Source organism: Phocoena sinus, chromosome 1 (genome assembly GCF_008692025.1).
Source record: "Phocoena sinus isolate mPhoSin1 chromosome 1, mPhoSin1.pri, whole genome shotgun sequence".
Lineage (NCBI taxonomy): Eukaryota > Metazoa > Chordata > Mammalia > Artiodactyla > Phocoenidae > Phocoena > Phocoena sinus.
The window spans coordinates 22,494,381-22,521,525 of NC_045763.1; the positions used below are offsets into that span (position 1 = coordinate 22,494,381).

A 27,145-nucleotide genomic window follows, 5' to 3' on the forward strand; every position below is an offset into this window, starting at 1 on the left:
AGGCGTCGGAGGCGCATGCTCTGTGGAGGTTCCGGCTCGGCGGCCCGGCGTCCGCGCCAGCCTCGGTGGCCAGCGAAGTCCTTGGTGGGGGGGCCTCGGGCATGGCGGCCAGCCTGTGGATGGGCGACGTGAGTGAGGGCGGCCGCCCGGGGCTGCGGAGCAGGAATCTCAGTGTCACGAGGGAGAAAGGGACTGAGGAGGAGGGTCCTCGGATCCCAAAAGGGTGGAAGTGAATGGGCGGGGGAGTTCTCTTAGGTGACTCCGTAGCGGGTCCCAGCATCTAGGTGAAGGGGCTGATTCGGAGTGGGAGGGGCCCTGGGGCCCCGCCTGGGTTCACGCCAGGGAAAGAGGGAGGGTCTTTGGGCGGATAGAATGAGAGGAATCCCAAGGATTGAAGAGCGCCCGTGGTTGTAGGACTGGAGGGATGGGGTTCCTAAATCCAAAGGGGAGACTTCCTCAAAGGAGTAAATTTGAAGGGAAGGAAGGCCGGGGACTGTGAACGCAGGCTTCAGATCACACCGCAGACGGAAGCCTCTTCACCCCACCCCACTCCCGCCCGCAGCGTGCAGCAAACCCCGGGCAGAGGGGGAGGGGCTCCGGATGCGGGAATGAGGAGCCTGGAGCCGCTCTGCTCTTGTCTTTACGCAGCTGGAACCCTACATGGATGAGAACTTCATCTCCAGAGCCTTTGCCACCATGGGGGAGACCGTGATGAGCGTCAAAATTATCCGAAACCGCCTCACTGGGTATGTTCTCTCCTTCCGTCTCAGCCTCAGGTCTCCTCAGTAGATCGCGCTGCAAGTGTCATTCAGGAGAAGGTAAACATCGCAAGAGTCGGGGCTTCTCACCCCTAATAATGTTATTGTAATGATATAAACATTTGGGGGCTTGTTAAGAGGACGTATAGCGTATTGCTGACTCTAGCCAGACTGGTTTTGAAAGCTCTGTCTGCTGTGTGACCTTGATCGAGTTATTTAACCTCTCCCTCTTCACCTTGCCTATAAAAATGGAGATAATAAAAGCACCTACCTCATAGAGTTCTGGTGAGGATTAAGTGCCACTAATTCACATTCAACGTTTAGAACGATGTCTGGCATATGGTATATGCTTGGTAAATATAAACAGATTATGATCTGCTAGGTAATAAGCACTTTAAAATCGCAAAAACCTCTGAGCTAAGTACCATTATTAGAGAAGCTTAACAACTGTCTTAAAGTTACACAGCTTTTAAATGAGAAGCCAGGACTGTAATTCAGCTCTGTTCTCAAAGCTCATGAGTGCCCTTAACTCTTATGTGAATAAGATGCTACCTATGTGCTGCTGTTCTAGATTCCCTGGATACATGGCTGAAACTAGCCAGACGTAGTCCCTCCTCTCGTGGAGTTTACTACATGCTAATGGGGGAATGAGGTAATAAATAAGTATACAAAACGAAATGGCAGAGAATACTTTCAGACAGAAGTGCTCTATTGCCTCCAGTTTCTTCTTTCTCTCTTAGGAGCTTAGGTTTCCTTAGGGCTCTAGTTAGAAATAACAGGATTCCTTTATCAATTTGACAGTGTTTATTGAGCATCTACTCTGTGCCAAGTACTAAAGCAGCTTGCTAAAATGTCAAATAGTTGAAAAATACAGGTGAGAGATACGAAATGTGGCCAGGTTTTTGGCTGTTTGGTGAACAGGTACTTTGTGTATTCAGAACCCCGGTACCCAGGGACGGATTTTCTGACTGGTAGAGCATGCTGGCCTAAATGTTTCTCTTCTTGTCCCTGCAGACAGAAAACCCCGATAATCGGCTACTGGCATGAAAATACATTCTGTAATACTTTATTCTTTTTAAAACAGTGATATAGGTTTTCACATTTTAATCTTTATTAAGAATTGGAATTATCCTTTCGTACCATTGATTACTAAACTCTAGCTGATTTTTTATGGTGGCATTTACAGACACATTACATGTGCATTCTGTGTCATATGACAAAGACTTTGAAGTGGCATATAAGAATACTGTAAAATAAATAAACGTAAATTAGAAACCAGGAACTGAGAAAAGACGGGAAAAAGATAAGACCCAGGAAAAAATAATATGCAGCAGAGCATAGTGCTTAAGAATATAGTGACTGGGGGCTTCCCTGGTGGCACAGTGGATAAGAATCCGCCTGCCAATGCAGGGGACGTGGGTTGGATCCCTGGTCTGGGAAGATCCCACATGCCGCGGAGCAGCTAAGCTTGTGCGCCACAACTACTGAGCCCGCGTGCCTAGAGCCCGTGTTCCGCAACAAGACAAGCCCCCGCTCGACGCAACTAGAGAAAGCCGGTGTGCAACAACGAAGACCCAAGGCAGCCAAGAATAAATAAAATTAAAGCTTAAATAAAAAAGGAAGGATATAGTGATTGGTTGCAAAACAATGTGAATGTACTTAATACCACAGAACTGTATACTTAAAAATGGTTAAAATGGTACATTTTATGTTTTGTATACTCAACGACAATTTTTAAAATTCAACAAAGAAAAAAATAAGAATGCAGTCATGTGGAGCAGCCACGTCTCTCATCACTGGTGGGACTATAAAATGGTATGACCCCTGGGGACAAGTGTCTGGCAGTTTTCTTTTTTCTTTTTCTTTTTTTTTTCCGGCCATGCCTCACGGCTTGCAGGATCTTAGTGCCCCAACCGGGGATTGAACCCGGGCCCTGGCAGTGAAAACATCGAGTCCTAACCACTGGACCACCAGGGAATTCCCTGGCAGTTTCTTAAATACACCTACCACCATATGGCACAACAAGTCTAGTCCTAGGTATTTTATATATATATATATATATATTTAAAACATCTATTTATTTATTTGGCTGTGCTGGGTCTTGGTTGCCATGTGTGAGATCTTCATCATGGCATGTGGGCTCTTTTTTTTTTTTCTTTCATTTCCCTGACCAGGGATTGAACCTGGGCCCCCTGCGTTGGGAGTGGGGAATCTTAACCACTGGCCCACTGGGGAAGTCCCTAGTCCTAGGTATTTACCCAAGAGAAATGAAAACATGCATCTACCAGAAAAAGCACTTGAAAAAGGATGTGCGTAGCACATTGGACAGTGGCCCCAAACTGCAGTCCAAGTATCCATGAATAGGTAAATAGATAAATAAATACTGATATATTCATACAATAAAATACCACTTAGCAATAAAAAGGGACAGACTACTAATATAGTGACAACATGAAAGAATCTTAAAAACATTATGCTAAATTAAAGAAGCCTTACCGCATTTACATAAAGTTCTAAAATACACAAAATTAATCTGGTGGAAAGAACTCAGCATCTTGAAGAATTTGTACATTTCATTGCATGTAAATTTAACCCTAAAAGGAAAAAACTAAACAATCATTGAACTCTAGTTAATAATAAGCATGTTAAAGTAATTGAAGGAAGTATACCAATATCTGCAACTTACTTCGAAATGTATCAGAAAATAAGGATGATAAATGGGTAGGGGCATGGATGGATGGGTAGTTATGTGATAAAGTAAGTATAATAAAATGTTAATTGTAGGTGGTGGGTATATATATATATATATGGTGTTTGCTATGCAGTTCTTTCAATTTTTATATTTGGAATTCTTCAAAATAAAATGTTCTGAAAAGAATGTAGTCAGACTATCCTGAATTCAAATCCAGCCTTTGGCACATGCCAGCTGTGTGGTTTAAGGCATATTGTATAATCCTAAATCTCAGTCTCCACATCTAAATAGGAGCAATGGTTTCATTCCCTCATAGAGTTATGTGAGGATTAGATGAGATGGTGCATGTGAAGTGGCTAGCACAGTGCTTGGACCGTAGTGAGTGCTCAGTAATGCTCAGCTCTTACTGGTGGTGGTCTTTATATCTGTGAGCCTTAAGATTCTAGCACACACAAGATAGAAGGCACAGAGTTGGCCCACCATTCTTCTAAGTGTCAACATTTATGGAGCTCATAGACTGTGTTCTGAGATCCTTGGGCTCAGGTACGGCCCTTGCCCATACCTTTTGGCTTGGTGTCCAGAAGGTTATTTGAACTGAATATCATAGTTCCAGAGAAGTCTGGTTTATTTCACTGGTGTTAGCTTTAAGGAGGCAGTTGAGGAAAATTAACTGTTTTCAGTATAAATCTCTTAGGAGGAAGGGATGTCAGAGGATCTAGCCACATCCTCCTACATATGTCTCTTAGTGATGCTTTAAAAAATAGAACACTAGGAATCTCACAGACATCCCCCAATTAGGTAAGGTCCATAGATTTACGTTGTCCGAATAGATTTCAAGTTTCTAAATAGGAACCATGTTCTTCAACTCTGTATCAGCCTGGCCGGTGGTAGGTGATCCAAAAAACCTTTTAAATTATGAAAAGTTTAAAACAAATGTAGAAAGGAGAGTACAATGAACTCTCATACAGCCACCCCCAAATTTCTTTTTCTTTTTTTTTTTGTAAATTTACTTATTTATTTTTGGCTGCCTTGGGTCTTCCTTGTTGCTGTGGGCTTTCTCTGGTTGCAGCGAGCAGGGGCTACTCTTCGTTGTGGTGCGTGGGCTTCTCATTGCGGTGGCTTCTCTTGTTGCAGAGCACGGGCTGTAGGCGTGCGGGCTTCAGTAACTGTGGCATGTGGGCTCCATAGTTGTGATGCATGGGCTTACGCACTCCGTGGCATGTGGGATCTTCCCGGACCAGGGCTCGAACCCATGTCCCCTGCACTGGCAGGCAGATTCTTAACCACTGTGCAGGGAAGTCCCTCAACACCTAATTTCAAAAATTGTTAATATGTTGCCATATTTTTCTTATCTACCTGTCTATAAAGATAGATTTAGATAGGTAAATATTTTTTTTTTGCTGAACCATATGAAAGTAAATTACAGGCATTATGACATTTCACTGCTAAATATCTGAATATACATTGCCAATAACTGGACATTCTGTTACATACCAACAATGCTCATATCACACTCACAAAATTAATGATTCCCTAATACCACATAATGGCCAGTCTACATTTAAATTTTTATGATTGTCCCCAGAATACCTTTTATACCTTTTTTTTTTTAATGAATTAGGATCCAGTCAGAGATCAGATCCTGTATTGCATTTACTTCTTTTGTCTCTTTTTCATGTAGAAAAGCCCACTTCTTTCTTTTCTGAGAACACTGACTTTTTAAAGACGTAAGATTGCCTTACATAAGGTTCTACATTCTGGATTCTGGTCCTGCATTCTGGATTTGTTTGTTTCCTTGTGGTGGTGTTTTACTTGTTCTGTTCCTAATATTTCCTATAAACTGGACATTAGATCTAAAGGTTTGATTGGATTGCATAGTAAACATTAGTAGTATGGGCTCTGATTAGAAAAGGATTTTTTCCTCCCTTCAGGCCCAGACTCAGTCTCTCATCTGGGTATCACATCTTTAACCAGTCCCTTTTTCTGTTTTCTTTCCAGGATCCCAGCTGGCTACTGCTTTGTAGAATTCGCAGATTTGGCCACAGCTGAGAAGTGTTTGCATAAAATCAACGGGAAACCCCTTCCAGGAGCCACACCTGTAAGGACACTGAGATAATGATGATGTCACCATTTTTATCGTTATTGATAACTCATTTATTGAATCCCAACTGTATATTTTATTTAATCCTGTAACAACCCTAAACAGTAGGCGTTGTTATCTTTGACAGACCAGGAAACTGAATCACAGGGAAACGGAATAACTTACCCAAGGCAACACAGGTAGTAAGTAGCAGAGCCAGGATGCAAACTGAAGATTGGTTGCCTCTAAAATCCATTCCCTTTTCACTCTGCACTGCTGCCTCCATAACGGAAGACTTGAAACTCTAGACCTCTTGCTTGAGAAAGCAGAACAGGCTGGCAGCAGTGAGGACACTTTTCAAGAGAGTTACATTCTGCTCTTCCCACAGTTACTTAGCTTACAGCTGCACCACGCTGGCACACCTGGGCTCATAGAACCATGGAGCTGGCAGTGCTCTTAGCGGTCATCCGTGCAACCCCCTCCTTTTATACAGGAGAAAAAGCTGAGGCTTAGAGAGGGGGAGATATTTTGGCCAAGGTAATTTATTTCAGTTTTTTTCAAATATTGTTTGACTCTTAAAACACCTTTCTCTGTTTTAGTTTGTTTGTTTTTGAATTCCAGGCAAAACGTTTTAAACTGAACTATGCCACTTATGGGAAACAGCCAGATAACAGGTAAGTACAGAGTAGCCACAAGGTAGCTTCAAGTCCCAGGAAATGTCTAGATAGAGACAAGATGCGTCACTGTGCTGGTCACTCCCAAAGAGGAGAATGGGGAGCCGAGTTTGGCCCTGCTTTGCCTCCCTCCTAAGGTCAACCCCCTCCCATCCCTATTGGTGGACGCTTCCAGTTTGCTTCCTGTCAAGGCCCATGTCTTCTCTATATTTGGTCCCTCCCCTAGTCCCATGACTGCCCACAGTATTGACATTTTATTCAGTAAGAATCAACCCGTTGTAGCAACATAAATTGATTGAGCATTCCAAATTGCTGTCTGAAAGCTTTAAAACAATGTATCAAAAGCTTTAGATAGAGTTGTACCCTTTGAACCTGTAATTCTGCTTTTCAGAGTTTATTCATTGATGTGTGTAAAGGTTAGCCTTGAAAGTGTTCATTGATATCATATGATATCACAGTGGAATCTCAAAAAAGGATACAGATGAACTTATTTACAAAACAGAAGTAGAGCCATAGACTTAGAAAACTAACTTATGGTTCCTAGGGGATAAGGGGAGGGAGGGATAAATTGGGAGTTTGGGATTGACATATACACACTACTATTTATAAATAGATAACAAATAAAAACCTACTGTGTAGCACAGGAAACTCTACTCAGTACTCTGTAATGGCCTATATAGAGAAAGAATCTAAAAAAAGAGTGGAGATATGTATATGTATAACTGATTCACTTCACTGTGCACCAGAAACTAGCACAACATTATAAATCAACTAGACTCCATTAAAAATTTTAAAAGTATTCATTGAAGTGTTACATATAATGGGCAAAATTGGGGGAAAACCCAAGTAATCTAATAATAGGGAAGGGGTTTAAATTACAATATGTTCATTATTTGGAATGCTGTGTGTGTATTAATGTGCCGTAGCAGAATACTCATGTTAAGATGTTGGTGAGATGCTAAAAGTGAAAAAAATGCTAGAAACAAAACAAGTCGTATCCAATTTTTGTAAATTCAAAAGAAAAAGCCAAAGAAAAAAGACAAAAGTATATGTCAAAGTGTTCTTAGTGATTACCTTTGAGTGGTTGGGTTATTGGTAATTTTAGTTTTCTTTTTCCTTTTGTGTATTCTGACTTTAACTTGAAATAAAATAATAAAGTTCGCTTTTTTTTTTTCTTAAAGAATTGTTCTAGAACAGGGGTTGGCAAACTGTGGCCTAATTTTGTTATCACCTGCAAGCTAAAGATGGTTTTTACTTTTTTTTTTTTTGGCTCTGCCGTGAGGCTTGTGGGATCCTAGTTCCCCAACCAGGGATTGAACCTGGGCCCTTGGCAGTGAGAGTGTGGAGTCCTAACCACTGGACTGCCAGGGAACTCCCTTTACATATTTACTTATGTATGTATGTATGCATGCATACCATGCCATGCCATGCCACGTGGCATGCGGGATCTTAGTTCCCTGACAGGGATCAAACCCATGCCCCTCTGTGGTGGAAGCGTGGAGTCTTAAGCACTGGACCACCAGGGAAGCCCCCCCTTTACATTTTTAAAGGATTGTGAAAACAGACAAAGAAAGAGCAATAGAGACCAGAGGTATCCCCAAAGAGCCTGAAATATTTACTGTATGGCCTTCATAGAAAAAGTTTGCTGACCCCTGTCCTAAAAGTTGAGGCATTTCATGTTAGCACATCTTGAGGAGAGAAGGTTCAGTTCTCATTTTCCCTCTGCCTTTCACCATTTGAATTGAAAATATGCGGTGAATACAGAATCTGTAGTTTTATCTTTTGAGCACCTCTGACGTGTGCCCCCGTCTGCACTCATGTAATGCTTGAAGCCAGACAGGCGTTATACAGTGGGTGAGCGACTTGGGGTGGGGGACTCCTTCCGTAACTCTTCTGCCAGGACTGCCAAGTGAAACAGATTAGGACCTGGTCAAGGACCCATCAGATGTGTTGTTGCCTAAGGCGGCCCAGAAAAGATTCACCTAGAATGGGCCAAAAGAGCTCATCAGAACAAAAGTTTTGGTCTTTGTCTCTGAATTTTGTTCTCTCTTCTCAGCCCCGAGTACTCCCTCTTTGTGGGGGACCTGACCCCAGATGTGGATGATGGCATGCTGTATGAATTCTTCGTCAAAGTCTACCCCTCCTGTCGGGGAGGCAAGGTGGTTTTGGACCAGACAGGAGTGTCTAAGTAAGGCCTTCGTTTTATTGATGCCTACCCTGTTGGTTGCAGCATTTATCTCATAGATGGAGGTGTGGTAACGAGGCCCTGTTGCATTGTGGTTAAGAGCACAGGCTCTGGAGCTAAACTGCCTGGTGTGAATCCCAGCCTCAGTGCTGCCCAGGGATTATGCAGCAGACAAGTTACTGAACCTCTGACCTTGTTTCCTCATCTGTGAAACGGGACTGATTAATAGTTTCTGCATCTCTCGTGGGGTGGTTTAAGGATTGAATGATGTAATATAAATGAATCAATAGGAAATGCTTTATAGGTGTTTCCTCTTTTATTTATTATTGTTACTTTAAAAGTGGAAAGACCTCAGGAAAGGTTTATATGTATATATATTCTTTTTCATATTCTTTTCCATTATGGTTTATTACAGGATATTTATATAGTTTCCTGTGCTGTACAGTAGGACCTTGTTTATCTATTTTATATATAGTAGTTTGTATCTGCTAATCTCAAACTTCCAATTTATCCCTCCCCCACCCCCTTTCACCTTTGGTAACCATAAGTTTGTGTTCTATGTTTGTGAGTCTGTTTCTGTTTTGTAAATAAGCTCATCTGTATCATACTTTAGATTCCACATATAAGTGAGATCATACAATATTTGTCGGGAAAAGTTCTTTCTTGATCTGAGTACTAGTTATGAGCTTGGGCTTTGAATTTGAATCCCGCTTCTACTGCGACTTTGGGCAAGCTATTAAACCCCTCTGAACTTTGGTTCTGTCTTCAGTAGGATGTGGATACTCCCTTCATCAAGTTGTTGGACAGTTTAATGAGATAATCCTGGGGAAATGCTCAGCACAATGCCTGGGAAATAATAAATGGTCATTAAGCGTTAGTTATCATTCATTTACCCCCCAAGTGGAATACGAGTTCAGGAGAGCAGGAACCTCATCTGCTTGTGACTGCTGAGTCCCAGTGCCTCGTGTAGTACCGAGCATACTCGGTAAATATTTGCTGAATGACCTTCTATGACTGTTACTACTGCTGCTACTACCATAATGATAATAATAATACTTTCAAGTAGCTTGGGAGGTAAGCTGCTATTTGGGAAGAAGCCCTGTCAGGACAGTATGGAAGAGACTGATGAACTGAAAGTGGGAATTCTGCAGATCTTGGGATCCTCCAGTGCTTGAATCTCACGTGGCTCTGTGGCACCCCTCTGCTCATGGGGCTCTCAGCCCTGCCCATGTGGTTTGATGGACTCACTCCCTTCTCAGCCCCTTTTCCATTCTTAGGCTTTACCTCCATCACATTTGTGATCCAAATAGTGTGTGTTTTTCTTCTGCAGGGGCTATGGTTTTGTGAAATTCACAGATGAGCTGGAACAGAAGCGAGCCCTGACAGAGTGCCAGGGAGCAGTTGGACTGGGGTCTAAACCAGTGCGTCTGAGTGTGGCGATCCCTAAAGCGTGAGTCCCGCGCTGGTGTGGGGGCCAGGGAGGGCTTCTGGACTGATCCCCACCCACACACGCCTCGTCTGTTGTTGATAATCAGGGCGTCCACGTGCTGAATGGGAGGCTGCCAGGAGATTCAGTTCAGGCCACAAATAATGAGTGCCTGATATTTGCCAGGCTGGGTGCTAGAGATGAGCTAGCATAACCCTGCCCCTCCAGAAGCTCGTAGCTGGGGAGAGAGCTATGACTGGGGGAGGCAGATGCATTCAGATGTCGCTGGTAGCGATGCTGGAAGAGCAGTTTGGGTCTGCAAAGTTAATGTCCCTGCTCTTTGCCCAGTAGTGCTGCTGTTAAAAATTTATCCTTACAGTTAATAAGAATTGAGCAGAAAGAAGAAAGTTACACTTTTGAGCCAATTTTAGCCTTTTTTATATCGATGAAACCTACAGACCTCTTATGAGTGTCCCTTGCTATGGGAGTGGCTAAGAATTCATGATATAGGGAACATGATATAGGGAATTCCCACAAGCTGCGTGGTGCGGCCAAAAAAATTAATGATACAAACACAAGAGAATACGTACATCACTATTGTACCTGTCACTCTGTGCAGAAAACCCTTCTTTCCATACGACTCCAGGCAGGTTTTTTACTCAGATGTAAGACAGTTCTTCTCTGCATATAACCTTCCATCCTTTGGCTCAAGCAATGGTTCTGAACTAGGGGTCATTGGAACACCTGAAGACAAATTTAGTTATCACAGCTGGGGGAGAGGTGCTGCTGGCATCTAATGAATACAGACCAGGGATGCTACTAAACATCCTACAGTGCACAGGACAGCCCCTGTGACAAAGAACAATCTGCCCCCGCTATCCAAATGTCAATTTTGCCAAGGCTGAGAAACTCCGTGTTAAAAGTAGAAAAGTGGCTGCACTCTTAGGGCAGAACTTCCAAATGGCCATGTTTTTTAAAGCAGCAAAAGATTTGGAGGCTCTTTGCGGTTTAACAATGTTTAATACATGGAAGATCAGCTTGAGTGATTCCCCTCCTCCAAATATTATTTGTTTTGAGCCATATTTTTTAAAATATTTATTTATTGACTGCATCAGGTCTTAGTTGCGGCGCACGGGATCTCTAGTTGTGGCATGCAGGCTCAGTAGTTGCGGCGTGTGAGCTCTGTATTTGTGGCACACAGGCTCAGTAGTTGTGGTATGTGGGCTTAGTTGCTGTGTGGCATGTGGGATCCTAGTGCCCCAACCAGGGATTGAACTGGCCTCCCCTGCATTGCAAGACCAGTTCTTAACCAGTGGACCACCAGGGAAGTCCCTGAGCTCTATTGTGTATATAAAAACATTAAAGAAAATATTTAAAAGAAAGGAATGTTCTCATTACTCTAAAATGACTGCTTATAATTTCTGGGTTCCTTTCCAGGCTTCTCCATAAGCTTCTGTGATGTGTAAATATAGATATAGTTGTAGATGTAAAAACACACACACTACATATATTTGGGTCAATTTACATGTGGTAGATTCATTTCTTTATTCATTTTTTTAAAAATATTTTATTTATTTATTTATTCATTCATTTGGCTTCATCGAATCTTAGTTGTGGCTCCTGGGCTCTTCATTGCGGCACGCAGGCTTCACTCTAGTTGTGGCCCACGGGCTCCCGAACATGCGGGCTCAGTAGTTGCAGCACACAGGCTCTAGAGCGCGAGGGCTTAGTTGCCTGTGGCATGTGGGATCTTAGTTCCCCGACCAGGGATCAAACCCGTGTCCCCAGCATTGGATGGTGGATTCTTAACCACTGGACCGCCAGGGAAGTCCCTCTTTATTCATTTTAAAATTACAATAACAGTGCTCACTCTTCTTCTTCCCCAGTTTACTCATTATACACACTTTGCCATTGAGTTGCACAGTTGTCGTCATTGTAATGTTTTTTAATAGCTGCAAGATATTGTTTTGATTGTATATTCTGTCTAGCAGTTCCTCTGATGTTTACTATTTTGGTTGTTTCTGCTGTGTCACCATTTATTCAGTCAACCATAATGAGTCCCTACAACTGCAGCCCCACCCTAGACTTTGAAGTTGTAGCTATAGACAAGAGAAACAAAGTCCCTTCTGCAGGGAGGTTATGTTCTGTTACATCTGTTTCTTCACTGAACATTGTCAGTATTTGATGCCTGCCTGTGGGGAGTGGCCCTCAAGCACTGGGAATTGAAGGTGATAAGAGTTCCCTTCGAGAGTTAGCCTGTAAGAGCTGAGTGTGGAGAAACAGAAGAGAGGTGTGCAGACCCAGGCCAGAGAGACTGTACCTCCAGTGACCTGAACATGTCAGGAGGGAGGTGGACTCCTTGGACACATGGCCGGGGTGCAGAGTAGCATGGAGGCGAATGTTAGTGGTTTCCAGCCTGGCAGTGGGCGGAGAGAGGGAATCTGGGCCGTCAAACTTCATCAAGCCACCCCGTCAGGAGGTGATGCTAAGGAAATCAGATATGGTCTGTCTAACTGCTCTGGCTAAGTCTTGCTCACCAGGCAGACATTAAACTCACAAGGAACTTGGGAAGAGCTCATCACACGTGGTTTTTTAAGTTTTTGAAAGCAGTGGATCCTTTGCAGGTTTGACATTCTGTCTTTGGTTAGCAGTGGCTGGGATAGCCGTGAAATCAGAGAAGAAAGCTTTCTGCTGACCCTAGGCCTCAGCCCTGATTGGTGAATGCAGGAAGTTGGGGACGGGCAAGGGGTCTTGAGTCTGTCAGGGCAGGAGCTGTATGTAGTGGTGTGGTGGTAGGACTGTGAGCCTTGGAGTTAAATTTGGCTTCATTCCTCTGTGTAGTCTTGGGTAAATCACTTAACTTTTCAGAGGCTCAGTGTTCTCATCTGTAAAATGGGAATAATAAATAATAGCTCTATCACAGAGCTTTGCAGGACTTAGAATAGGAAACTATGTATGAAAAACAATGGGCACAGGGACTTCCCTGGTGGTCCAATGGTAAAGAATCCCCCTTACAATGCAGGGGACACAGGTTCGATCCCTGGTCAGGGAAATAAGATACCACATGCCACGGGGCGACTAAGCCCGTGCGGCACAACTACTGAGCTCACGTGCAGCAACTAGAGCCTGCGTGCACCAAACTACAGAGTCCACGCACTCTGGAACCCGCGCACCACAACTGCAGAGCCCACGTGCCCTGGAACCTGTGCGCCACAACTAGAGAAGAGAAAACCCACACACCACAACTAGAGAGAAGCCCACGCACCACAGCAAAGAGCCCACGCACCGCAACGGAAGATCCTGCATGCCTCAACAAAGATCCCGCGTGCCGCAACTAAGACCCAACGCAGCCAAAAATAAATTAATAAATAAATCTTTAAAAAAATAATAATGGGCACAAATCTCAAGTACCTACTCCATAAATGGTAGCTTTGACTACAGTTCCAGGCTACTAAAACGCTTCTCTTATGTTTTTGCGGGGAAAAGGTGGTAAGATATTTTGTAATTTAAAATGCTTCTTGGATCATTATAAATCCAGATCCTCCAGGCTGTGTTCACCTGAGCCTTTGTGGCTGGCAGAAAAACAGTCCTCTAAGATCTTGAGAAGGGGAAAAGTCAGTACTAATAAGGTTTGACAAGAGAGACAAACCTAACCATTGAAAACTCCCATCAAAATTTGTGTGTGTTTGGCCGTGCTGCATAGCCCACGGGATCCCAGTTCCCCGACCAGGGATCGAACCCAGGCCCTTGGCAGTGAAATTGTGCAGTCCCAACCACTCGACCACCAGGGAATTCCCGCGAGTTCCTATCTTTAAAGCTGGGCTCTGGGACCAGACTGCCTGGGTTTGAATCTATTATTCGCTGTGTGACTTTGGACAAATGATGTAACCTCTCTGTACCTCAGTTTTCTCATCTGTAAAATAGGAATAATGGTATATTTACTGCATAGCACCATTGTAGGGATTAAATGAGTTAATCTGCGTAAAACACTCAGAACAGTCCCTGGTCATATAGTGTTATGGAAATGTTTGCTTATTTGTTTATTTCTTTCTTCATTTAAGGAGCCGTGTGAAGCCAGTGGAATATAGTCAAATGTACAGTTACAGCTACAACCAGTATTACCAGCAGTACCAGAACTACTATGCCCAGTGGGGCTATGACCAGAACACAGGCAGCTACAGCTACAGTTATCCCCAGTATGGCTATACCCAGAGCACCATGCAGGTAACCGTGATTTGGCCGGTCTGGCCCTCTTGGGTTACATCATCCTGTAGAGACCTGGGCGATTCTCCAGGATGGGATGGGTAAGGATGGGAGCTTGGGCTTCAGAAAAAAACAGAAGGAAAGATGAAGCAGCTTAGTTCCTCTTATTAAAAATAAACCATCCTAGTCATGGGCCAGGATTTCACCATGCTTCTCACCCACCTCTCTGGTCTCTTGGCAGACATATGAAGAAGTCGGAGATGATGCATTGGAAGGTAAGAAAGGAGTCCCTTCACTCAGTGCTTAAGATGTGAGTGTCACCCGAGGGGGTAGTGCAGATCTCAAAGCACCCTGGGGAGCAACTGACAGGGGAGGGAGCCCTGACAGGATATAGGTCTGTAGCAAAGACACCATTGCCTTATATTTGTTTCACAGTTTGTAAAATTCATTTTTTTATTTCATGTTTTAATTTTTTCCCATATATCTTTAAGTTACATGTTTTTCTCACTCAAGTAATAGTTATTGAAAGTTTGAAAAATACAGTAAAGTACTATGAAGAAACTGAAAATCACCCCTAATTTTTCTGCATAATAATAGCCATTATTACTTTTTTAAGTTAAAAGTTTATTATGATTTTTACTGAATTTAACAGAAGAAAAAGAAAGGAAAACCAGAGGAATTGCTAACCTTCAGACAAATGTTTTTTTTCAAATGAGATATTCGTACTTCTTAAAGGAGTCTCTAAGGTTTGCAAAATTATAAAAAACAAGATTTTTTTTCAACATGCTTCTGAACAGATGTTAGGTTTAAGGTTTAAAGAAGTAAAATAACAGTTGTCATAAAATCAGACATTGATTTCTAAGTAAATAAAACTTTATGTCAGATAGATTTTAAACTTTGAGTCTTTTTCTAAGTCTGTTTTAAGAATTATTCTTTAAGAGAAGGTCAGGGGCTTCCCTGGTGGCGCAGTGGTTAAGAATCCACCTGCCAATGCAGGGGACACGGGTTCGAGCCCTAGTCCAGGAATACCCACATGCCACGGAGTAACTAAGCCCGTGTACCACAACTACTGAGCCTGCGCTCTAGAGCCCGTGAGCCACAACTACTGAAGCCTGTGTGCCTAGAGCCCGTGCTCCGCAGCAAGAGAAGCCACTGCAGTGAGAAGCCCGTGCACTGCAAAGAGTAGCCCCCGCTTGCCACAACTAGAGAAGGCCTGCGCACAGCAACAAAGACCCAACACAGCCAAAAATAATAAATAAATAAATTTATTTTAAAAAAAAAAAAGAAAGAGAAGGTCATAGGGAAAGTGTGATCTGTAAGCAAAATATCCTTTAAAGGAAACATCTGCAGGCAAAAAACAAACTTGTCTACTTCGTAGCATTTTTTTTTTCAAATTTAATTTTTATTTTCAAATTGGGAGGTAAGCTTATTTAAATATTAATGGGAAAATTGCTAAGAGGAACAAGAGCGCAATAATGTATTTAGAGGGATTCATACAAATGATTAAACTGTTGACCAGCAGAAGAAACATCTTCTATTGGATAAAGCAAATCTGTTAGTGGGAGGGGCAGCTATTATCATATTAATATCTATTGGGAGAAATGCCATATAATTCATTAAAATGTTTTAAAAAACTATACCTATAGGAATATTATATATACTTCATAGCATTTTAAAGCACTTTCACTTATGTGCTGTCATCTAATTCTGGCAGCAGTGACCCTAGGGATGGACTGGGCAGGACATTGAGCTCCAGTTGGCGGATGGGGAGCTGGCGATCCTCGCTGTCTTCTCAGGGTCACACAGTGAGTTAGAAGCAAGGTTGAACCTGGGGTCCCTGTCTTTCTATCCTCAGTCTCTCACCGTGTCCTGCAGGAAGCACTGCATTGCCTCCTTTTTAAAGAAATTATCCTGATTGTAATAATATTTGTGTATAACTCCGTAGAATTTTTCTATTTCTTTCTCATCCATTAATAGTATAATAATAGCCAACATATTTTGTGCCAGGCACTGCTGCCTGTCAACACTTTGATGAGTAGGTACTGTTATAAACCCCATTCTACAGAAAATAAAAACTGAAGCTTAGGTAGTTAATAATAGCGAACAGGTTGTACTATATGCAGGGCATTGTTCTAAGCACTTTACATGTATTAACTCATTTTACCTTCACTATAGCTTTGAGGTAAGTACCACAATTATCTTGATTTTACAGAAGAGAAAACAGGTAGAGAAGTTAAATTACTTGTTCAAGGTCAGCATAGTTGCAAGAGGTAGACTGTCTTGGAACCCCTGCAGTCTTGCCCCAGACTTCATGCTCTTTACCACACAGTTATAATTTCTCCCCTTTTTTTTTCTTGGCCACCTCGCATGGCTTGCGGGATCTTACTTCCCCCACCAGGTGTTGAACCCACACCTTTGGCAGTGAAAGCGTGGAGTCCTAACCACTGGACCGCCAGGGAATTCCCTGACACCTCCCATTTCAACCTAATAGCCCCACAGTGATGGGACACTGCAGGGACTGTCATCCTTCTTCATCTGTCCCTTGGCTCAACAGGCCATCCTCCAGGCCCAGTGTCCAGAGTGAGGAAGGGTGCTTTATTGTACGTGTGTCCATAGAGTTCCACACACCCAAATGCCTGCCCTTGGGGATTCTCTGGTGGTCCAGTGGTTAGGACTCGGGGCTTTCACTGCCATGGCCTGGGTTCTGTCCCTGGTCGGGGAACTAAGATCCTGCAAACCATGTGGCACGGCCAAAAAAAACCCAAACAAACAAACAAATGAAAAACAACAAGAAAACAAATGCCTGCCCTTGATGGAGCCCTTTGCTAGTCTGTTCCCATATGCTGATACCTCCACTGAGTGGAGTGACTAGAGTTTCCATATGGAGATGCTGTACGTGCTCAAAGCCTCAACTCGTAATTTAGATTAAAATTACAAGAGAAAGAAATATCCCTCTGGTGGCAGAAACGGACACAGTGCTTATGTGAAAAGATTCACCACTGACTGGTTGATTCAGCACTCACTGGTTGATTCTTAAGAGTAGCTGAGGGCTTCCCTGGTGGCGCAGTGGTTGAGAGTCCGCCTGCCGATGTGGGGGACACGGGTTCATGCCCCGGTCCGGGAGGATCCCACATGCCACCGAGCGGCTGGGCCCGTGAGCCATGGCCGCTGAGCCTGCGCGTCTGGAGCCTGTGCTCCGCAACGGGAGAGGCCACAGCAGTGAGAGGCCTGCGTACCGCAAAAAAAAAAAAAAAAAAGTAGCTGAGAAAACTGGAAACAATTTACAGAAGAAGGGACTTCCCTGGTGGCACAGTGGTTAAGAATCCGCCTGCCAATGCAGGGGACTCAGGTTCGAGCTCTGGTGCGGGAAGATCCCACATGCTGCGGAGCAACTAAGCCCTTGAGCCACAACTACTGAGCCCGCGTGCCTAGAGCACGCGGTCCGCAACAAGAGAAGCCACCGCAATGAGAAGCCCACGCACCGCAACGATGAGTAGTGCGCGCTCGCCTCAACTAGGGAAAGTCTGCTCGCAGCAATGAAGACTCACTGCAGCCAAAAAAAATATATTAAAAAGGGGAAAAAATATACAAAAGAAGCACAAATGGCCTATAAACCACAAGAAAAAAGAATTTAAACATAATTTGTGTCAGTCAAGGTTCTCCAGAGAAACAGAGCCAATAGGATATACGTATTTATAATCTGTAAGGTGGGCCAGCAAGCTGGAAACTCAGAATTTCTGTGTTACTGCCTAGAAGTAGAATTCCTTCTTTGGGAAACCTTGAGTTTAAGGCCTTTAATTGATTGGCTAAGGCCCACCCATGTTATTGAGAGTAATCTTTACTTAAAGTCAGTTGATTTGTTGATGTTAACGACATCTGCAAAATATCTTCATCTAGACTGGTGTTTCACCAAACTGGGCACCAGTAACCTAACCAAGTTGACACATAAAATGTAACCATCACACTGCTAATACTAGTAATCAAATACAAATTAAAATATACTATGAAAAAAATATATATATATACTATGTTTCTGTAAAGAATTCTTATAATGTTCATGTCCATTGAATCAATTTTACGTGATTTTGTCCCAAAATGATATCGGTACAGATAAATATCTAATAATAGGGGATTTGTTAAATACAGTAAGGTTTTTGTTTGTTTTAATAAAATTATTTATTTATTTTTGGCTGCGTTGGGTCTTAGTTGCTGCGCCCGGGCTTTCTCTAGTTGCAGAGAGAGGGCTACTCTTCATTGCGGTGCGCGGGCTTCTCATTGCGGTGCGCGGGCTTCTCATTGCAGTGGCTTCTCGTTGTGGAGCACGGGCTCTAGGTGCGCGGGCTTCAGTAGTTGTGGCACACGGGCTTAGTTGCTCCGCGGCATGTGGGATCTTCCTGGACCAGGGCTTGAACCCGTGTCCCCTGTATTGGCAGGTGGATTCTTAACCACTGCGCCAACAGGGATGTCTGGTAAGTTTTTTCTTAAGATTTTTTGTTTGTTTTATTAAATCATGTCTTTCTCTAATAATATTGACATAGGAAAATGTTCTCAATGAAAAATGTCCTGAAATAGGATATACAGGAAGATCCCAGTTAGGGTTTTTTGTTTTTTATTTTGGGGGATATAATTCACATAACATAAAATTCACCCTTTTAAAGTGTAGAATTCAGTAGTTTTTAGAATAGTCACAAAGTTTTGCAGCCATTACCACTAATTCCAGAAGAAACCCTGTGAAACCCCTAGCAGTCACTCTCCAATATCCTTTCCCTGGCAACCACTCATCTACTTTGGATTTACCAATCCGGGACATTTTAAATAAATGGAATCATGTATGATGTGTGGTCCTTTGTGAATGGCTTCTTTCACTTAGTGTTTTCAAGATTCATCTATGTTGTAGCATGTCATTCATTTCTTTTTATGGTTGAATAATATTCCATTGTATGGATATCCATTTTGTTGATGGACATTTGGGTTGTTTCCACTTTTGGTATTATGAATAATGCTGCTGTGAACATGCGTGTATAAGTTTTTGTGTGGATATAGAAAAGTCTTCAGTACTCTTGGGTATATACCTAGGAGTGCATTGCTGGATCATGTAGTGAACTCTTTTTAACCATTTGAGAAATGGCCAAACTTTTCCAAAAGGGCTTGGAGCATTTCCATTCCCAGTAGCATAAGAGCATTCCAGTTTCTCCACATCCTCACCAACAGTCGTTATTTTTCATTTTAGCTATCTTAGTGGCTTTGAAGTGGTGTCTCATTATGGTTAGAGTTGCACTTCTCTGACGGCTAATGATGTTGAGCATACTTTCGTATGTTTATCGGCCGTGTGTATATCTTTTTTTGAGAAATGTCTATGCAAGTCTTTTGCCCATTTTTAAATTGGGTTGTCTTTTTGTTGAGTTGTAAAAATTCTATTTTTTTCTAGTAGCTTTTATCTTTGAAGATTGTTTAGGCTATTTTGGGTGCCTTGCATTTCCATACAGATTTAATGATCAGCTTGTCAATTTCTGCAACAGCAAAAAAAGGCAGCTGCGATTTTGATAGGGATTGCATTGAATCTATAGATCACTTTGGGGAGTATTGCCATCTTAACAATACAGATCTTCCTCGACTTAACATTAAGTCAGAAATGCATTTAATACACCTACCGAACCTCATAGTTTAGCCTAGCTTAAACAGGCTCAGAACACTTAACATTAACCTACAGTTGGGCAAAATCATCTAACACAGACCCTATTTTATGATAAACTGTTGATTTTCTCAATTTATTGTATACTGTAATCCTAGTGAAAAACAACAGTTTCAGTGTATTACTTGTTTACCCTCGTGATCATGTGACTGCTGCTGCCCAGCGTCACAAGAATATTGTACTACATATCACTAGCCCGGGAAAAGATCAAAATTCAGTTTCTACTGGATGTGTGTCACTTTTTTACCATCGTAAAGTTGAAAAATCGTGAGTTAAACCATCATTAAGTCGAGGACCATCTGTATTTGTCTTCCAGTCAGAGTACGTGGGATTTCTTTATTAAAGTCTTTAATTTCTCCAGTTAATTTTAAAATGTTTTAATGAATGGGTGTGTACATTTTTTAAATGAATTTATTTATGGCCACACCCTAGGCATGCGGAACTTCCCCAACCAGGGATCGAACCCATGCCCCCTGCTTTGGAAGCACGGAGTCTTAACCACCAGGGAAGGCCTGGGTGTGTGCATTTTTGTTTTTGCTTTTGTTTTTTGCGGTACGCGGGCCTCTCACTGTTGTGGCCTCTCCCGTTGCGGAGCACAGGCTCCGGACGTGCAGGCTCAGCGGCCATGGCTCACGGTCCCAGCCGCTCCGCGGCATGTGGGACCTTCCCGGACCGGGGCACGAACCCGTGTCCCCTGCATCGGCAGGCGGACTCTCAACCACTGCGCCACCAGGGAAGCCCTGGGTGTGTGCATTTTAAACCAACAATACTGAAAGGAAAACATAAAATGTTATGTCATAGTAACTGAGGATTCTTTTAAACTTTTTGAATTGTGAAATGTAAGTGCATGGAAAAGTAGATAAAATATGTATAGTTTGATATGTAATGATGAAATGCCCATGAAACCTTCTTTCAGGTCAAGTGGAAACATTGCCAACATTCCCACAGTCACAACCCCCAACCCCGCTGAGGAAAACTACTTACTGTATTGGGTTTTGTAGGGACAAAACTTCTCTTTATAGTTTTATCACATAGATATGCATCCCTAAATAGCAGGGTTTGGTTTTGCTTGTTTTTGAACTTCAATGCCATTGTACTGTATGTACTGTCTTGGTTCTTTCATTCAATACTCAGCATTTTATTTGTGAGACTCATCCAAGTTGGATGCAGCTGAGGTTCATTTTCAATTCCCTCCTAAGGATAGTTTACTTGTTAGGGGTTTAAAAAAAAAAAACTATTATGTATTTTGTCATGATTTCTGGTGAACAAATCCCACTACTGCAATCAAGAAAGACGAGTTTAAAAATACAGGACTTGGTGTTTCAGCTCCTGTATTTGACCATAGCTCTTTCATTAGACATTCATTGTTCTTATTTTGTTGATCAGATTTTCCAAACCCCAACTGAAAAACAGGACCACACCAGAAAATCCGGTGCATGTGACAGCTAGAGATATGTGTAGTGTTTAATAAATGTGGAGTAACAGCCGCCATTATTTGAGTTCTAATTACATGTGTTACATTCTGAGTACAGGTGACCCTTGATCAGCTCAACAGTTAGGGGCGCCTACCAACCTCACAAGTCAAAAACCCACATGTAACCTATAGTCAGCCCTCCCTATCCTGTTACTCCACATCTTCAGATTCAACCAACTGTGGATAGTGTAGTACTGTAGCATTTACTCTTGAAAAAATCCGCATACAAGTGGACCCACGCGGTTCACACTCATGCCGTTCGAGCGTGAACTGTGCATTACCCTGTTTTCATCCTCACAGAAAGCCTGCAAGGCAGTGCCGTCAGCCCACGCGAGGAAGGAGGGTACTGTCTCTTGTGGCTGCTGAGTGCTTCTCCCCTCTGCGCCCCCTGAACCCATCCTTGCTTCTCTTCCAGACCCCATGCCACAGCTGGATGTGACTGAGGCCAACAAGGAGTTCATGGAGCAGAGCGAGGAGCTGTACGACGCACTGATGGACTGCCACTGGCAGCCCCTGGACACAGTGTCTTCAGAGATCCCCGCCGTGATGTAGCCAGGACAGGGCACAAGCCAGAGTGGGCTTTGTGAGGGAGCTAAGAGACTCCTTTTTTAAAAAAAGATTACTTCAAGAACTTTTACCTTTTTTGAAATTTGTAAGATTTTAGTAATCAACTGTTTCCTGAAATTATGAATATTTCCTGGGATACTGCTGCCTTCATTTGAGCCATTTGAGTTTGAAAATGAAGGGACCAGTTGTTAGAAGAGGGATGAATGAGGTTCCAGTTTATCTTTGAACAATAATCATTTACCCAGGTGGGGTTGTCTACACTCCTGGAGATTAAGGATTAACCACCAAAGTTAAGTTACTAAAACCAACTTCTTAGGTGACAGGCACATTACTCCTTAAGGTTCTCTTGAGGTCAGAGTGCGTGGACTCCCTGCAGGAATGGTGCCAAATGGTGGGCAATTATCGGCTTTCAGGTATTCCCTTCCCCCAACAAACTTGCTTCCAGTCTGGTGGCTAGGCAGAGTTCATTATTCAGACTGGGGAGGAAGTGGCCCATTGAGAGACGTGTTGGGGCCAGCTTAATCTAGACCAAAAGTCCTGGATTGTTTTAGGTAACGCCTGTACCATCTGTGCCAAGCCCACCTGTTAGTAGATATTAATCCATTTATATATAGGAACCGGTAATTCAGAAATATAACCTGACCATGAGGTCAACCATCACCAAACCGTATCTTGATGCAAGCCTTACACATCTCTATTTATTTTCCAAATAAATTAGGAGATCCCATTTAACTTACCACAAGGACCCTCCTGAAAAGCCTTACCTATAGCTTCGTGCTAGGAAACTGGGAGGGCGGGGAGCGGCGGAGTATACTGCCCCAGGACATTAAGTACCAGTCCTGCCCTCAGCCTGAATTCTCACTTAGCAAGAGTAATACAATTGCAATTATAGAACTGATCGTTTTGTTCCTTTCTGAGATCAACCTTTTCTTCAGAAATTGAGACTATAATTCATTCTGAGTCTTACAGAGTATTTAAATAGGGAATAACCAACAATCTGAGGGACATCAAGAAAACTGACACAAACATACATCCAGGAACCTTTTATTGGTCACTTGTATGCCAGGTACCAGCATCAGAAAGAAAAAAAGGTGTTTCCCCCTCAAAGAGCCCCTTGTCTCTTCATTTGCCTCTTCCTGTAGTGTTTCTCTCCTGAAAAAGAAGTGTACACCAGTGTGTTAATAATGCCCCAATTAATCAATGCCACCCAGGTTTTCCTAAGGGCTGGTCTCAGTCCCATATCCGCATTTATCATCCAAAGATGTCCACTCAGATTAGGTTTCATCCTGGACCAGTCACAGCCTGAAAAAATACCTTGAGCTAGAATAGAACCACTCTCCCAGGAGAGGGGTGGGTAAGACTCCAAGATTACCAAAACCAATGAGCATGAGCTCAAGCCATTATCGCATTCACAGTAGTCAGCCCTTGCTGTAAAGACACAGGACTGTCCCTTCTGCCACATTCTACTCTGCAGGTGTGTTCTTGGCATTTAGCATAGGCAAATCCAGCAGACCAAGTCACACTGTAAACATTTATTTTTTGTCCTACGGTTATGAAGAGCCAACAAATACAGCACACAAGGCCAGATGTAAATGATATATTAAAAAGAAGACTTTTACACACAGACCTGAGTAGCCTTATTATCTACTGGCTACACTGCTTAGGGTGATAACAGTGAAATACTAATGGAAGCTGCAAGGAAGTTGTGTGAAAGCTTCTGGAAGACATTCAACTCACCCAACTCTGTAGATCCACAATCACAGAAGAAGACAGCTTTACTGGTAACAGATCTTAGGAGGGAAAAAAAAGAACACTCGATCAGGAGTCAAGAAAGCTATGGATAAATCCCTCCCAAATACAGAAATATTAGTCAGCAATCACTATACCAGCTGCCCAGTTTCACATACAGCCTCCCTTTAAGTCTAAGATTATCCCATTTTACAGGGGAGGAGGCCACAAGTTCCAAGAGAATTCAACCTTGTTTGAAACTAGCCCACATGCTATATAAACAGACACCATGAGCACAGCTTCAGTACTACTATTCCTCCTCTTACGACCACCAAGACCAAGGTTCAGATCTGATGGGAAAGGGAACCGGAGGGTCAGGCTGTCTTCAACATCCAACTTTACCTTATTCTAAAGCATTGCTCCAGCAACAAGCTGGTCTTTTCAGATACTTCAGTATCAGGCACTGCCAGTAAAACCTGGGGGCAACCTGCAGAAAAAAAGTGTGGAAGCTCTAAACCAAAAAGTTGATCCATACACAGAGGCTGACTTTTTTGATGGAAACACATGGACTCAAGTGGAAGGCTTCCAGCCCAGGTCCTGAGGTACTATAGGAAAGGCGAGTGGCAGCTGCAGGTATTATGCTGACCTGTGCTGTCAAAGTCTCTCCACGTTGCTCTTGCATGCAGTTGGAGATCCTATGGCCACAACAAGCCATAGCCCTTGGGAACATGCTGTACTGACCCACGAAGCTCCCAAATTACGTCCCTACAGAAAACCTACCAGGTCCTGAGGCTGCTGTGTTCCATCACTGTCATGACCCCGGTCTTCACTCACCAGAAAGGTCAACTTCAGTCATTCTGGAATCTTCAATCTGGCACAGCTAAAAGGAGAACACAACTGTCCTGAATCTTAATTGTTCCCTTCATTTGGTCTTCAGAACTACGTTTTTTTTTTTTGTTTTTTTTTTTTTTGCGGTACGCGGGCCTCTCCCTGCTGTGGCCCCTCCCGCTGCGAAGCACAGGCTCCGGACGCACAGGCTCAGCGGCCATGGCCCACGGGCCCAACCGCTCCGCGGCATGTGGGATCCTCCCGCACCGGGGCACGAACCCGTGTCCCCTGCATCGGCAGGCGGACTCTCAACCACTGCGCCACCAGGGAAGCCCAGAACTACGTTTTTTGACTAGCCTTTGGTCCTAAGTACTGATGCCATAAGCTTTTCAGGGCAATGGCCCAAAGCACGACCAAGATCTGCACCACCTGCCACGGGATTTTCCCAGTACAGATATCTAACCCACCCCCATCTACCCCTCCATGCTGGTTCTTGGCCTCTGCAAGCTACTTCTCAAAAGCCTTATTCTGTTAACTCTGTATGCATGACCCCATCAGTGGAACATTTCTGCTAGCCTCTGGAAATGTGTCAACTCTAATAAAGGTCTCTGGCTATACATGAGAAATGGCAGGTACAATGGGAGCTGTCTTTTCCTGAAATGTTGCAGATCAGTTACAGCAAACAGAACAGCGACCGTCAAGGAAAACTGTCACTCTGGGCTCCTTTTTGACCACAGCAGCTATGTGGAAGCAGCTGCAGCTTCGACAAGGGCCACAGGGTAATCCAGGTCACAGGGCAGGCCCAACACTGTGTAGCCCTCAGACTCACCTAAATCTGTGCATCAGGACTTATCACCAATTCATCTACTGGGACACTCTGGAAACTAAAAAAAGAGAACAAACATCCTATAGGTCCCAATCACCACTTTGTTTTACTATGTGCCAGTGTTTTGTCTCGTTTATCTTCACTGGACCATTTTATCATCCCCATTTTTTATAAGACTTAGACTAAGTTACTTACCGAAAGTTGTCTATCAATGGAAAAAGTGACAAACCTAGGATTCAAAATAGTATCTGAATGACTAAAGCCCGTCCTCCGGAAAACCTTGTCCTTATACCCACCATGGTGACTTCCTTAACATGTGCTGTGCAGCCAGATAATTTAGATGAAGGCACGGAAGTCACCTGCCCAAGATCACCGAGCAGCTACCTGTCACAGGCATATTCAAGGTCTGGCTGACCCCATCACGTGGTCTCCCCCCAAATTAAGCCACTTCAGTCCCAGAACTGCCGTGCTCCCGGCGGCCTGCCCGCGTTACTCACCCATGACACCGCAGCACAAGGCCCTGCGGGCCGAGGCGGGAGCAGGGCGCAGCCCTCACAGGTTCCGGGGCCTTTCACTGCGCATGCGGCCAATGTGGCCTTCCGGACCTTGATCCAACCAGGTCGGCAGGCCAGGGTCCTCCGTGCTGCGCTCAACATCCCGCAACCTCGGGAAGCAGCTCCGGCGAGTGTGGCGGCGGTGGCGCCGAGGCTAAGGCCGGGTACGGCGGAGGATGGGCGTAAACCTTAGCAGAGAACGCGAAAGGCCAAGAGAACAAGGACGCGGTAACCGGAAAAAAGGGTAGCTGCGCGCCGAGAAGAGGTTTATATAGGTCCCGCCCTTCGCGGCCGCGCCTGACAGTTGGAGCTGCGTGCCGCGCAGACTGCTGGGAATTGTAGTTCTTTCGCCACCAGCGCGGACCGCGTGTCTGGCTCCAGCCCCAAGCGCGTGCGGGGCGAGACCCTTTTCACCCAGATGGAGAAGCCTTGTGGTTTCTTCCGGACCGGAAGAGGTTCCTCCGCCTTCCTTCAGCATTCAGTGAATATCCAATACCGGGCACTGGGATCACAGATACCGGTGTGCCATCTGGAGTTCATTCCGGGGAAGACTTTCAACATCGAGAAGTCAACCGTTAACCCTGTGAGCTGAGAAAGGGCTGCGTTCAGACCGCCGTGGGCACGTGGAGGAGCAGCGACTGAGTGATTTCGGGGAGGAGCTCTGTGAGGTCTTCTCGGAGAGGGATCTTGGGGAGGGCTTCCTTCCCAAAAGGAAGAGGCGATTGATTACAGTACTCATGAGATGAATGCATTATTTATTCAAGCCTCATCTCTTCCGCTGATAGATAAAAAATTTTATTGAGTGCTTGCTAAGTACACTGTGCTCCATTATCTCAGCTAGTTTTCATTAACCCTGTGTGTGGGTATTATAATTATGCCTTTTTCACACATAAGGAAACTGAGGAATGGATCACACAGCTAGCAAGTGAGGTAAGGACTGGAATGCGGAAGTCCACCTCAAACAGCACACTCATAATCACTGTGCCATGTGCACGTTTTGTCCATAGAATGAATAAGCGTCAATATAAAAACGTAGTAATTGTCAAGAATTAAGCACCTATTCTGTGCTTAATCTATTCATCAGTTTTCATCCTTACATACACTTTAAAACGTTTTTATCCTTACTTACACTTTAAGAAGTGTTACTATTATTCCCATTTTGTGGAGAAGGCGACAGACTGTATGAGGGTTAAGAAACTTTCTGATGACTTCCAGATGTGTTTCCGCTTTCCTTCTGAGCTCCAGACTTGATATCCTGCTGCTTCCGTGACATCTACACTTGGATGGCTATTTGTTAATAGGCTTCTCAGAACACAGTCTTTCCTCCTCTAGACCTGCTTTTCCCCATCTCAGTAAGTCCTTAGGGTGACCCAAGACCCCTCTTCTTCTAATATCCCACTTCCAATGCATCAGCAAATCCTGTGTTCACCTTTAAGATGCCTCAAGAATCTATTTCTG

General features: G+C 43.7%; 1 protein-coding gene and 4 non-coding genes across 6 annotated transcripts; 1 reads left to right on the top strand and 4 right to left on the bottom strand.

Annotated features, from left to right (window-relative positions):
• TRNAU1AP (tRNA selenocysteine 1 associated protein 1) lies at positions 1–27,145 on the top strand. 2 transcript variants are annotated; one of them, XM_032649514.1, is made up of 9 exons: positions 1–128; positions 649–746; positions 5,449–5,548; positions 6,152–6,204; positions 8,261–8,392; positions 9,720–9,839; positions 13,877–14,039; positions 14,260–14,293; positions 21,600–21,883. In XM_032649514.1, the coding sequence occupies exons 1-9, from the start codon at positions 102–104 to the stop codon at positions 21,734–21,736; spliced, it is 864 nt and encodes a 287-aa protein (XP_032505405.1). In that variant the 5' UTR covers positions 1–101; the 3' UTR covers positions 21,737–21,883. The 2 variants fall into 2 exon arrangements, with proteins under 2 accessions (XP_032505405.1, XP_032505412.1); XM_032649521.1 differs by lacking the exon at positions 8,261–8,392 and having other exon boundaries at positions 21,600–27,145.
• On the bottom strand, positions 22,974–23,047 carry LOC116745599. Its single transcript, XR_004347495.1, has one exon. It is a non-coding gene; the product is annotated as a small nucleolar RNA SNORD99 (small nucleolar RNA).
• Positions 23,728–23,854, bottom strand: LOC116745519. The gene has a single exon (XR_004347447.1). It is a non-coding gene; the product is annotated as a small nucleolar RNA SNORA61 (small nucleolar RNA).
• On the bottom strand, positions 24,083–24,213 carry LOC116745505. The gene has a single exon (XR_004347444.1). It is a non-coding gene; the product is annotated as a small nucleolar RNA SNORA44 (small nucleolar RNA).
• LOC116745425 lies at positions 24,950–25,084 on the bottom strand. The gene has a single exon (XR_004347426.1). It is a non-coding gene; the product is annotated as a small nucleolar RNA SNORA16B/SNORA16A family (small nucleolar RNA).